Source organism: Artemia sp. Qi Xiang Cuo, chromosome 2, assembly GCF_049724085.1.
Source record: "Artemia sp. Qi Xiang Cuo chromosome 2, ASM4972408v1, whole genome shotgun sequence".
Taxonomy (NCBI): domain Eukaryota; kingdom Metazoa; phylum Arthropoda; class Branchiopoda; order Anostraca; family Artemiidae; genus Artemia; species Artemia sp. Qi Xiang Cuo.
In genome coordinates, this window is record NC_142795.1 from 41,779,338 (window position 1) to 41,793,833 (window position 14,496).

The 14,496-nt window shown below is 35.8% G+C and overlaps 1 protein-coding gene across 1 annotated transcript in view; it reads left to right on the forward strand.

Moving 5' to 3' along the window:
* Window positions 1–921: 921 nt before the first annotated feature.
* The window catches only part of LOC148955244 (uncharacterized), a 48,992-nt gene continuing 35,417 nt past the window's right edge, over window positions 922–14,496 (forward strand). Inside the window, exon 1 of the mRNA XM_089108114.1 lies at window positions 922–1,044. Within this exon, the coding sequence (XP_088964240.1) occupies window positions 964–1,044 (81 nt within the window). The 5' untranslated portion in view covers window positions 922–963. The remainder of the gene's footprint in view (window positions 1,045–14,496) is intronic.

Sequence of the window (14,496 nt, forward strand, 5' to 3'; positions counted from 1 at the left end):
CGCTCATTTTACGCTGGAGATTCTCATTGGCCTAAGGTATTTTTCTTACAGACAGAGAACCATAAGTGAACTTCAAAATTGCCAGTACGCTATGCAGTTTCTGTCCAAAAAAAGAGCTAGCAGTACTTTTGATACAATCTAAAGTACTTGAAGCATGATATCTATTTTCATTTTTTGTAACAAGTCTCTCCCTTTTAGAGTACTTGATATACCACGGTTTTAGCTTCGCATATATGAATTGAAATACACCTTTTAGTGAGAAATTAAAAAAAAAATTCTCACAAGATTTAAGTAGATCTCAAAACTCTGTCAAATCCGTCAACATAGATAAAAAAAAAATTGTGTGGTAGGACCCATATTTAGTGCTAATTTTTAAATAAAATTTTTATCGAATACTTGGTATTTATTTTTAAAGAATAACTGAAGGCAATATGGTTCTTATCACAACTTAATGATAATAAGTGCGACATGAATGCATAAATCTTTTTAAATAACAAAGAAAATATCTTTTGGATGAAAATTTGTGCTCCATAGGCAATAATATTTTGCAGCCAAAGCGAAAGCAAATGTTTTTATAATATTAACATTTAATATCAGAACAACAAAAATGTAAATTATTCCAAGCAGCAAACGGGCTTTGGTGGAAAAACTTGATTTTAATATGTCATTAACAAACGTAAATTATAATGCAAGGTTTAAAGGATTTTACTCCCCAGTATTTAATTTTAGTAATTCTAGTCCAGGTAAATACACAGGGTGAAAAATTTATTTAATACTGTAAGGAAATAAATTGTAATAAAGCCAGATGGATGGACCTCTCTAGGATTGCCTCCAAAATCTGAACTCAAACACTCTAAGCTAGGGAGGTTTCACTGAGAAAATTTTGGCTCATTGACAGTGTCGTGCGCAGTGAAGTTGGCGTTGCATTTGAATGGCAAACACATTAGCCTAGATTATTAGATTATGAAAGAAAGTTCTTATAAGTCTGCTAATCATCTCAACTCAGATGATTGTTACTTTTACTATTATTCCTCTTGTACAAAGGTAACCAATCGGATTTTGTGGTAAATTTAGTGTATTCACATAATTTAGCTAGGAAAAAAGTGAATAGCCTACATCACGATGCCTTTCTTATGCTCTTTCCAAATTGAATAATTGATTCTCGGGCAAATTGCATTTTGAACCCTTAATGGGGCCACAAAAGGTAACTTATTACCTCATCTGTAATTTTCATACTAGGACCTATAAGTTTTGAAATAATGCTAGCCTAGTCAAAAACTAATTTGATATCAAATTAGCTTTGAAATAGGCTAATGCTTTAAACAACTCCCTATGATATTTTAGTGCCTTTCTAGAAAAAAAATATAAAAAGAAAAAGAGGAGACATTGATGCTGCTCATGCTAAAATGTGATTTTTCTTGTTAATGAAGGTGGGGTCTTCCATTTTAGGATTTCAGTAATGATCAATTCAATGGTGTATTTTTTGGGGTAAATATGCAGTTTTAAACATAATTTAGCAAGGGTAAAATTGAACATATCACTTAATGCCTTTTTATGCTCTTTCATAATTCAGTAATTACTTCTGGGGGAAACTACATTTTGAACATTTTAATGAGGCCCCAAAAGTTAAAACAGTCCGTATTAACCAAAAGTTTGAATTGGGTAAATTTTTGTTATGCATATTATTGACTTGCAAATAAAGTAAACATACTAGGCCTACTCAATAGGGGCATTTTTTCACTTGTCAATGTGCTAAGATCTTACATCTTTGGTTGTTTTTGTGCAAACATCTTTCATCATTCTGCTTTGGTCAGCAGTCTGAGAACAATGATGAGTAGATCATCAAAGTTCTCTCATCATTGTTCTATATGGCAAGACAGTGGCGGTCTTCACACTTTTTGCTAACATCAGTGAGCTGTAAGATCTTAGAACAAAGATGGCTAAAAAACAATAATCTTTGCAGAAAGATGTAAGATCTTAGTGCTAAAAAACAGGCCTAAAGCCTTTTTCTATGCTCTTTCCAAATATAATAATCATTTTTGTCAGTAAGGAATTTTACCCCTACCCTTATATATACCAATTCAGGGTATAAATTTGCACATTAGGGGGTAGGGGTAAATTTTTTCTCTGATTTAAATAAGAAGCCCCCCCTGGTCAAATGATGGTGTCATATACTTGTATTAACTTAAAAAACTTTCCACAGAATAAGTTTTCAAAGAAAAGTAAAGATCTCTATTAAGCCAAAAATAGGCAGAAATAAAGTCAAATAACCTTCTAATCATAAAACTACTACAAATCACTATAAAAAATTAAATGAAACTCAAAACCAACAGAAATTATAATAAAAAGCCAAGACAAACTCAAAAAAAGCAAAAATTAACATTACTAGGGATGACAACCCCTATGCCTTCTCAAGACCAGAAGATAACTTATACTTTACTGAAAAAAATGACAAATGAATTGTCAGTTTAATATACCTATACTGATATTTATTCCTTAAAATAAAAAATGGGTAAAAAAATTTTTTTACTGATTTAAGTAAAAAATTGAAAACATTTAAACATATTTTGTTTTCAGTAAAGTGCAAATTATGTTCTGGTCTTGAGAAGGCATGGGGGTTATCAGCCCTAATAATTTTCATTTTTGCTCATTTCAAGTTTGACTGAGCTATTTATTCTAATTTCTGTTCATTTTGAGTTTCATTTATTTATTGATAGGGATTTTTGGTAGTTTTATGCTTGGATGATTACTTGACTTTATCTCTGTCCATTTGTTGCTTAATGGAGTTCTTTACTTTTCTTTGAAAAGCTTGTTTTGTGGAAAAAGGTTTTTTAGATGAATTTCTGTTTGTTTTCTATTGACAAAGTCCTTTTAGAAAAAAAAATAATATTTATATCTTTTTGTTTTTTTTTATGAGAATCCACAGTTTGGCATAATTGTAGGGGTTTGACATGCCCAATATCCCTAAAGACATAGTTGCTGGACCATTCTACTATGCTCAACAAAATAGTTGTCTCAAAATTTTGATTAGATGTGTTTGGGAAATAAATTGGCTTGAGAGACAGGCTGATGGCCCTTTTAGTTGTAGTACTAAAAGTATGCACATAGTGCCTTCTGGCTAGTTCAAAATCCCCCACAACTTACTCTTAAGGATCTAACTTAATAATATAAGTTGCTCTTTAGCTATTGCTTTGTCACATTCTTGAAAGTTTGCATGCTCATAGTTTGTTTTGATTTAGTTCAATGTCCAACTAAATATTTCTTACATTTGATTACTGGAGACATTGTTATATTCTCTTTGGACTATTGGCTACAAAATGGCTGTCACACAATTTCAATTAAATGTGTTCAGGGAAAAGAGGATATCAGGAAGAGGGGGGGGGCTATTTTCTCTCCATCATGTTTGACTCTGAAAATGGAACTAGAACTATGCATTTCCAATAAAATGAGCCTCCTCCAAAGTTCACAAGACCACCTCTTCATAAAAACCTTACATGCCCCTGGGGCATAACTTAAAACCCTTATCCCCTTACTTTGGGGGGGGGGTGTCAACCCCGAAAGCAGTTTTATGAGATCTTTGGACTATTTTTGAGCAAATGGCTGTCTTAAAATTTCTATTGGATGCATTGGAGGAAAATATGACATGGGGGGGGGGGGTATAGCTGCCCTCCAATATTTTTGACTCTTAAAAATGGCTCTTCAACTTTGATTTCCAGTCCAATGAGCCCCCTTCAAAGCTTACAAGACCACCGTTTCCATAAAAACCTTAAATGTCCTTGGGGTATACCTTACAACCCTTGCCCTGAAGACTGTGAAGGGGTTCTTATCCTCAAAGACATAATTTCTTTACTTTTAAACTATGTCACAAAATAACTATCTTGAAATTTTGACTGGAAGTTCTTGGGGAAATGATGGGCATGGGGGGGGTGTTGCCCTTGAATCACTTTTGACTATTAAAGAAGGCACTAGCCCTTTCAATTACCAACCAACTGAGCCCTTCTCAAAGTTTCTAAACAACAAATGGCCATTTTAAAATTTCTATCAGATGTGTTTCAGGAAATATGATGTGTGTGTGTGTGTGTGTTTGGGGGTGGGCTATTTGCCTTCTGATCACTTTGACTCTCAAAAAGAGCACTATAACTCCTGATTACCAATCCAATGAGCCCTCTTTGAAGTTTATACAACCACCATTTCTATAAAACCTTAACTACCCCCACAGCATAACTTACAACCCTTGACCTGAGGGCTATATTGGGGGAGGGGAGTTATCCTCAAAGACTTAATTTTTGGACCTTTCAACTACACTAAAAAAAAGGCTATCTAAAAAATTATGATTGAATGTGTTTGGGGAAATGATTGGTGTACAAGGGGGGGGGGCTGGATGACCTCTCACTTTTGACTGTAGAACTTCTGATTACCAATCAGATGACTCCCCTCTGAGGTTTATATGACCACCCTTTCTATAAAAAACGTTATATCTCCACAGGTCATAACTTAAAACCCTTGCTCTGAGGGTTGTGGGGGGGGGGTTGTCATTCTCAAAGTCATAATTTCTGGACCTTTAAACTACACTGAAAAAATGGCTATTTCAAAATTTTGATTGGATGTGTTTGGGGAAGTGATTGACTTTGGGGAGGGGGACCTGGTTGCCCTCCATGAGCTCTTTTGAAGTTCCTATGACATTTCTTTCTATAAGAAGTGCCCTGGTCTAAAAAAAAATATACATTTTGCCCACATAGCTCTTTACTTAGGCAGCACTATGGCACTGCCTATGATATTTTGTCTTTATATTTCAATTATACAGGACTGGAAGTGCTGATTAGACCAGGTAAGCCCTCCCCCTAAAATTCAGCCTATGGGTGCCCATGGTTTAAACTTCCCCCACCCCCCGAGTGTGCAAATATATACCCTGAATTGGTAGCCTATATATAGGGGCAGGGGATAAAATTCATTTCTGACAAAAATGATTATTATATTTGAAAAGACCATAAAAAAGGTATTGAGTGGTATGTTTACTTTATTTGTAAGTCAATAATATGAATAATGAAAAATTTACCAAAAATTTTTGGCAGTTCATATTATTGACTTAGGAATAAAGTGAACATACCACTCTATACCTTTTTTATGCTCTTTACAAATATAATAATTGCTTCTACCAGAAATTCAAATTTACCCACCCCAACTCCCCTAATGTGTAAATATATACCCAGAATTATAACCACACAAAGAAATTACCAATACTAGATAAGTTATTAAGAAGTTGGTGAAAATAATTGAATAGCTTATACATAAGTAATTCAACAATAACATATTTTAAACATATTTATTTACAACAATAGAAGCCTCATTTACTAGGCAATAAAAAAGTGAAATGTTTTCGTAACATTTCAAGTTTTTCGTTTGCCCTTGACAAAAATAGTGCTGAATTTTGCGATTTGAAACTTTGCCATCAATAATTCAGGGTATATTCCAATTCAGGATATATATGCACATTAGGGGGGTGGGTAAATTTGAATTTCTGATAGAAGCAATCATTTTATTTCAATTTCTCATTATAGGGTGAACTTGGGTAAGTCCGGCCCTTTATCGAGTTTTTTTCAGCTTAATCTGGTCCCAAGATTGTTTTGGAGTTTCTGCCACAATAAAAACTATTTGATGTTGCTGTTGATCATACTAATAATATTCCGCACAATCCAGAAAGTCCCCAAGTTTTGTTGTTTCCATGAGTTGCTACACCAAAGTAACCCATCTCAGGGAGGCCGAACTTACCCCAAGTCTGGGGGTAAATCCGGCACCCCCCAGGTAAATCTTATGTATGTAGAGATAAAAATTATTTCACACTAAGACATGATAGAGGGTCCCTCTATGTACAGAAAAACCATACAAACCAAAAACTCTCATTAATGGTCTGTATGTGCCACAGCAGAACATCAGCTTTCTGCTTATCATGGGGTAACTCCGACAGTGCTGGTTTTACCCTGTACATAGGAGAAGTCTCTGAGAAAGGTATTTTTTCAAATTGTTTATTGTAAATATGAAAAAGGTAACGACATACTTCAAATAATAGGATAAAAAAAAAAAGCAGTTTCAATTAGTATCAGAGAGATTCGAGAAAGCAAACTTTTGATCACTTGCAGGCACTAGTGTGCTTCTTGTACAGGCTGATGATGTGCCGAATTTGGAATGGTGGTAGAGTGAAGGGACCAGCTCCAGAGAGCCTCAATGGTCCAGCAAAGATGTAGTTTTCTTCAACTTCGTCAATGTCATCTTTTTTCGGCCAATCGTATGAATAGTCGGCTAGGCTCAGGCAGCGAAGATATTTTATACGAACACGATTTTCATCGGGAAAATCAAGCACCCTTCCAATATACCAGCCTTGTTGATCTCGTTTGGTATCGTATGCAACAGCATAGTACTCATTTAGCTGTATGTTTAGCTTCTTTTCCTCCTCCTCTTCATGCTCACTGCCAACAGTATCACAGATATCCATTTCGTCAGTTGAGGAACCCGACGAGACATCAACGTCAGAGTCTTCACTGGAAAGATCATCTTTCTTTTTCTTTTTCAGTTTTGGCTTGAGCGTGTTCTTTTTTACTTTCCATTTTTTGTTCTCTAGCTTTTCTTATTTCTCTTTCTCTCTTTGTTCAAGCACTCTCAAAGCCTCTGCAGATGTGATTACTTCAGCTTCCCGGGCAACTCTGTCTACCGGATGTCCCGGATGCTGAGGCATCAAGAGAAGGGCGACGTACTGAGTCCAAGAGAAGTTCTTCAAAGGATTTGTCATGCATATGATTCTTCTTTGGACTAACCAACACCGAAATGGTAATCTGTTCAGTTGCAGTATTCACCCTGGTAGTCACTCTTGTTAAATTCTGAGTCTCCGATTTCTTACTCTCAACATATCGTTTGAACTTGGCTGGATCAAACTTCGCGTTGTCGACCACGTCGCGGTTGATACGCGCTGGAATAGCGGAATCGTAAATTCCTGTCGCTTGAAATGATTTTTGAATCAGTGAAGGGGTTAAGTAAGTCTCCCAGATCTGACATAAAATTTTCACGAGGCCTGGTCGTGACAATCCGTCACCTGGGTGTGCTCGTTGCCAGTTCACGAGCTTCTGCTCAGAGGATGATTTCAGCCCTTTGAAAATAACCCTGTCAAGGGGCTGCAGAACATGGGATGCATGGGCTGGCAACTTGAGGATGGTAACGTTCTTCTCTGAAGCGAGCTTTGCAAGAGCCAAGGATAAATGAGAGCCATGGCCATCAAGAATAAGAAGTGCTTTTTCTTTCACCTGAGGCAGGAAAACATCTCTAAACCAGTTATAGAAAAGGTCCGCAGTCATCCATCCTTTCTTAGTAGCTGAATAACATGCATCTGGATGGAGGTTTCTTAAGCGAGATGTTGTTTCTTTTCTTAAACCCAAACCACCAGTCCTCACCTGGCCGGTTGTTTGTGAAACGAGTACTGATTTTGTTCATGATGACATGTTTTTGCACTTTGTCTAGGAACTGTTGTTTGGTAAGCCCCATGCCCCACTTTTCCATGACCTTCAGCGAATTTGCCATACTCTTCTCAACATCAGGAGGTAGGTCCAGAGCTCTCCCGAGAGTAACAGCGGGCGATTCGCGGAAAGTCCTTTGCTTCTTCATCTGATCCATTAATGTTGTCCTCGGTATGTTGTAAAATTTCGCAGCTTTTTTTAAAGACATTCGACATGATAGAACTTCATCTTTGGCTTGTTTCAGCTGTTCAGCTGTATATCGTCCTCCTGCCCCCTTGTTGGTTTTTCGGTTGTACTTGCGTGGCATCTGGAAAAAATGCAGGTTTATAGTAACAATAGTAAAGCGTAGCTATTGTATAAGAAACGACAAGCCATATTGACAAATTCAAGCTTATAGCGCGTCCAGACTATCCGTTTTCTGGAAAATTGGAAGAAGGAAAAGCTGTCCAGACTTAACGTTTTTTTTAAAAAATATCTGTACAAGTTTATCAGATATCCTCATCAAGGTTTTTTATTAGCCAAAACCTACAGAAAACAAATTTAGAGCCTCAGTTAGACAATTTACCTTTTTTTTGTTCTAAACCACATTAAAAAAACCAATTTTTATTTTCCACTTATGGCCTCGTTGGGGAGGGGAAATCTCTTGAAGATGGGGAGCAAAAAATTTTCTCTCATGAGAAAATTGTTGGCGTTTGCATCCTGAGAAAAACATCAGAAATTGTGTTTATTCTCTATGGGTACTCGTGAATTCAGCTATATTGTTACTGATTGACAAACTTTAGAAAAAATTCATATCAATCACAGTCAGTATTTTGGTGTTTTCGACCCCAACCCCCTTTGCACTCAAATATATTCCCCTAAACGTGTCTACCATGCATTTGTTTTTCTGGTAGAACCAAAAATCCGATGTTATCTAGTGTTTCATTGGAAAGCAATCCGACGATACTAGGTTTAATATTAACTTGGCACAATGCGATTCTTCAATGCCTAATTACTTTCAGCTTTGACAGATTTAGCTGTTATTAATAGTATTGATTTGCATGGGTTTAGCGAGGGGGGCAGCTGCCCTCCCCCCTCTAGACCTTCAAATTTACATTAGATATGGCTGAAAAAGCAGATGGTTTGGAAAAAGCAGTTGATAAAACTCCATCACACTATCGACTTGGGTCAAGATAGTGAATAAAATAAACTAAAAAAGATTCGTATATATCATTTTCATGTCTGTAAACCTTTATTATTGGAAAAAAACATAATAAACAACTGGAAGATGCAAGAAAATTACATAAAAATGGAAAAATATGAAAGCAAAATCTTAATCAAAAAATTAAGACACTCAAATCTGAAAAAAGTATCTTCGATCAAATTAAAATCAAAAAAGGAATTTATTCAAGGTTTTCTCATAACGTTAAGTATATTTTTGGCATAATCTTTCTTTTCCAGTTCCATTTTTCAGTTAATGTCGCTCTTTTTTGTCAAGATCTTGGGATCAAAGAATAGTTGACAAATTCAATTCACTGAGATCTAGGCTAGAACTGCAAAAGACTAGCCAATCATATGAACGGGGAAAGTCCGGCCCCCCGTGTCGAAATTTACCCTGTATGGGGCAAGTCCGACATGTCGGAGGTACCCCAAACGGGGTGTTATCTGGGGTAAGTCCGACACCCCGTGTTTCTCCTGACTGGCTTGAGGATAAAATACTAATAAATTACAGTAAATACTCCAACTATCCTATAAACTCATCAGCTATTTACAATCATTCCATCCTCTCTTTATTTTTCCGCACTATCAGTTAAAAATTACTACCCACCTCGTGGCCAGCAAAGATGCCCTCCTCGAAATTTCAAAATTTCGTCACCACAAGAGGGGTTAAAAATGGCGGCAATACTGAACACTGTTGTCAAGTACCAAGCCAAAGGAAGAAAATGAAGTACAGAACCACAGATTTCTGTCTTCACTGAATCAGATAAGACAGGGGTGACGGAGTTACCCCGGTGTCGGACTTACCCAAGTTCACCCTAGGCAATCTAATGATCCTACATAAATTTTAAATTTCTGGTCAACCTGCCTGAGACTCTAGGCAGGTGTGCCTTTCCAAAAGGCTTGAATGCTAAGCAATGGGCATGGGCTAGATTGGGACCCCATGTGAAAATGAAAGAAATATTGTTGGTTTGTGTGTAGTGCATGGTTACCACTAGGGAAACAGTCTAAATCATTCACGGCTTTAGGCATCCATCAATAAGTTCTAAGGCGAGAGAGGAATTTGGGACAGTTTTTGGAGGCGCCCACCTGCCCAGAGTCTCAGGCAAGTGATCCAAAAATTTGAAAAATTTCTGAAAAGTTAAAATTTGCTCAGATTGCTGGACTAAGCTGGGGCAATGAATACATACTATTTGCAAAGTGATTGGTGATGGTGGGCATCCATGAACAAGTGCTAAATTGAGAGAGGGATTTGGAACAATATATGGGGGCACCCATCTGTCCAGAGTATTGGGCAAGTGAGTGACCCAAAAATTTGAAAAATTGAAATTTGCTCGGGATGCAGGGCTGAGCTTGGGCAATGATTAGGTACTATTTGGAAGATGACGATGGTTTTAAATAATTTTTTGCCAATTAACTCAAGGAAATTATTGGCCATGTGTCAATCTAAATTCTTGGCCAACCTTCCTAGAACTATAGGTGGGCGTGCCTTGTCTGCCTCTCATTCCAGGCAATATAATGGTCCTATGTCAATTTTAAATTCTTGGTCAACCTGCCTGAGACTTTAGGCAGGCGTGCAGTTCCAAATACTAACACACAAGTACTTGTCTAATAAGAGAGTCATTTTTACTCCCACCATTATGCCTCTGCCACTTAACCCTGGAATACTGTTGGTTCCTAAAAGTTGCATTAATGCTGTCGCTTCGTAAATTTTACGACTTTGACTTTGAATGTCTGCAACAAATAGAGGAGCCGAGGTACCAAATAGTATTTTTAACAGTGCATCGACAACATATGAAACAATGCAAAAATGGAAGAATTAGTCAAAATTTATATCTTGCTGCCCCAAGGGATGCACATCTTTGTTCGGTGTTCTGCATAGATGGCCCCACCACACTTGTTACAGAAGGTGGTCGTCATCCTACAGAGTTTCGAGGGACAGAGTGAGCAAATTTTGCGTTTTCGGTCCTGAGATGTTGGGCTTCCAGAAGAACTAGCAATTCGTGCGACATCTTCAATGTGTTCACGGAGTGAGCTGCTCAAATTTCTACCTAAGAGCCTTTGCTGTATGTGAGGCTGCACTAGCTCTCGGTAGAGTTCCTTCATATAACATTTCCTAGTAGGAGGCTTCTCTCCAATCTTTCCGTGGTTGAAGATGTATACCACATAAGAGTTGATGGAAGTGAAGTTTAGGAGCCCATAAAATACACATAAGGGCCACCTTTTAGTTTTCCTTGAACAGGACATGTCACTACACATTTGGTCGAAGGTATCAACCCCACCTTTAGTCGAGTGGTAGTACTCGATGTAGTACAGATGTTGAAATTAGAATTTTAACAACTTTTGTCACAAGAAAACTGTCACAAATCCAAGAAAAAACTAAATGTACTAATTCTTATTTTTGCAAAAAAAAAGTTACACTATTTCTGTCGCTTCGTAAAATTTACTACTCACCCTCGTTATCTCGGAAACGAGCAGGGATCCGTTCAAGTCTCAACTTGACCAATAACTGGCGTCTCGAAAAAGGAATTTACGTGAAGTCACGCCTTGCTTATGTGATACCGTCTACATGGGAATCTCGAAAAACGGTTTGGCGGTCGTAAATTTACGAAGCAACAGTATTCCAGGGTTAAACATTTTTTCCTCTCAGTTACTTGGACTATCTGTCTTGGCTTTTTTCCTACAATTAGCCATGTCTTGATGCCTACTGCAAAATACTTGATTTTCAGTTCAAAATCAATGGACTCAGTCAAGGCCTTCAGCCTCAACCTTGTCCATATTCCAAAAATTCTTATTCAAATATAAAATGATTTCTTACCATTTCAAGTTTTTTGAATGCCATTGAAAAAAATAGTGCTGAATTTTGCAATTTGAAACTTTGCCATCAATAATCATGGTACATTCCAATTCAGTGTATATATTTGCACATTAGGGGAGTGGGTGAATTTGAATTTTTTGATAGAAGCAATTATTTTATTTGTACTAATGTGTACTTTTTTTTTGGGACAGCAACGAGGAGGTAGAATAGAAGAAAATTTTTTGATTTTGTGTCTTTGGTATCCAATTAGGTTGTGAAATTTATTAGAAATTAATTTATTTCATTTATTTTTATTTATTTATTTGTTTATTTTATTATTATTTATTTTTATGTCTTTTTGGGGGGGGGGAGCTAAGGATGGCTGGTAGTAATTGTGTATGTAGGGTTTTGTAAAGGGTGATGTCTGCCCATACAAGTCTAATAAACTTCGGGTTTTGTTGTTAATTTGTTTTATATCTTTTAAATAAAACCCTTTTTCTCTGAAAAAAATAATGCTACCTAGGTAAGTGAAGCTATCCCCTTGATTGATTTTCTTGTTGCCTGATGTCACTTCTTCTTCCTCATTTATTCCTAGTCCAAGCAACTTCACCTTTTTGTAATTTTGAAACTCAAGTCATCTGTATAATCTAAATCTTGGAGAGTTTTATTTTACATTTTGATGCTGTGTTTCCCTAAAGCTTTTGCTACTTTTCTTAGGATAAAGTTCACCAAAATAGTTCATATAAACAGGGATAGGACATATCTTGGCATAGTTCCTGATACTACTTCAGACCAACTACTAACCCCACTTGTTATCATAGTTTCAGCCATCAAGGTTATATTCTTGTATATAACCTTGGTTTCTTTAATATACGTATCTGGTATATCATACAAGGTTATGACCCCGAGTAAATTTTTGCATTCAGTTGAATCAAATACCTTATCTTAACTTACAACCTGGGAACTAAATTGGTGTGATGATTCAGACCATTCTCAATTATTAATCCTAGTGTTTAAATTTAGCTAGTGCATCCTGTCCCTTCCTAGATCCAAACTGTTCTCCTTTTAAAATAGTATCTTCTCTAATCTAAATCAGTTCTCTTTTTTAAAGCAATTTGCTTGCTACAGATATCAAGGTAATACCTCTGTAAGTACTACATGTAATCTCATCACCTTTCTTAAATAGGTTTTTACTTAAAGCTTCTCTATAATCACCACATAAATACCTTTTATCTTAAATTGCATTTGTGTTCTTTGGTATTTCAAGACCTGAGAGCAAAATTGTCCTATTCCATTAAAACCCAAAATCTAAAGATTCCTATCTAGCATAGTTGTTTCAGCTCTTTCCAATGGCCTATGTAGGGATTTGGCATGACCCTCATTTGCTTAGCAAAAACAACTAATTCAACAAACAGAAAAATTATAAACCAACTTGATGGCTTATAAGTTTATAATAAATAAAGGCCTTTTAGAATAAAGCTCTTATGTGTTTCCACCTTTTGTTGTGTCCTTAATACTTGTTAAATTAACTGAAAACTTGTAATTAACTATAATTGAAGCAAAAAAAGGAAAAGACATAAAAAATTAGCTTTTTGCTCTGCAAATTTATCCTATTCTGCTATTTGCATAAGATGAACTTGAGAATGAAATTGTCATACAACTTTTTTTTCTCGTGTTCTTTAAGAGAAAACAAGTTTTTTATACTCCATCCTAGCTTGTCATGCAGAGGGATAGATTCCCTTGTTTTGGTTCTTTAAGATTATTTGTAATGTTGAAAATACAAATGGCCAAAGGCTTTAATCATGTTTTTTTTATAATTATTCTGAGGAGTAAAACAATTTTGCTCTAAGTTAAGAGTCTTTCTGATTTTACAGCCAGTGTATTCTGGAAAATATTTACAAGGCTATCAGAACCTGGGGTTGTATTCTTTTCTCATTCTTTGAGTACCATCTCTTACTCCTTGAAAAATAAAGGTTTCTTTAGTTTCAAAGAAGAAAGAAATTAATCTCTTTTTTTATCATTTCCCATAATTTTATCATGGCTTAACACATCATCAGATGCTCTGCCCATCTCTCCTTAACTTTTTACTTGTCACTTATTCAGGCTGTATATTATATTATATTAGCCTATATATTATATATTATAAGTATATTAATATACACATATATATAATATGTGTATATTAGCCTATATATTATATGTATAAAAGAAGTAAAGTATAAAAGCTAAGCATTAAACAACTTTGTATAAAGTGTATACATAGTATAAAAGAACTGGTCTTTGTCTTTGATTAAGGAGTTCACTAGGGCAATGACTGCTGGTTTAAAGATTGAACTACACCCCTTGCTACAATTGAAAACAAACAAAACTTCTTTGGAAATGCAATAATTCTTGCTTGTTACTTTGATTTTGGAGAATTCGTTCTTTGGGAAAGAAATTGCCTTCTGAAAATTAGAATATTTACTGGAAGTGCTGGAGTTAATTAGTTCTACAGCCTTTCCTGTTGCATGGAATCTATATCAAAATAAATATTTGCTGTTTATGCACTTAGCTAGACCTGGACAATTATAATAACTATTGCATTATTGATTACCTTTCAGGAAATAATAAATTGATAATTACTAAGATATTTACTAAGTATGCACATTAAAATCAACAATGTTTTATGCTTATTCATTGTACACTTTATACCTTGTGAATGAGTTTATATAAGCAACTGGGGTCATATGAATCCTGGGAATAGTGTATTAGACTTCTAATTAATGAAACGGGGTATTTGTGATGTTCAAGCATTGATAACTTACTGGAGTATTATGCAAGACCTTATCTGCAAACTGGAACCAAGTGAAAAGTCTCCAATTAAAATCAGCCACCAAGGAGGTTTGACCTAAAACACATTTTGAGTTTCCAGTTCCTCCTTCAAATAAAAAAAGGTTGTGCTAATAATTAAACAGAGGGTATGTCATGTACAGTAAAAAAGTAACAAATGTAGAAACATGT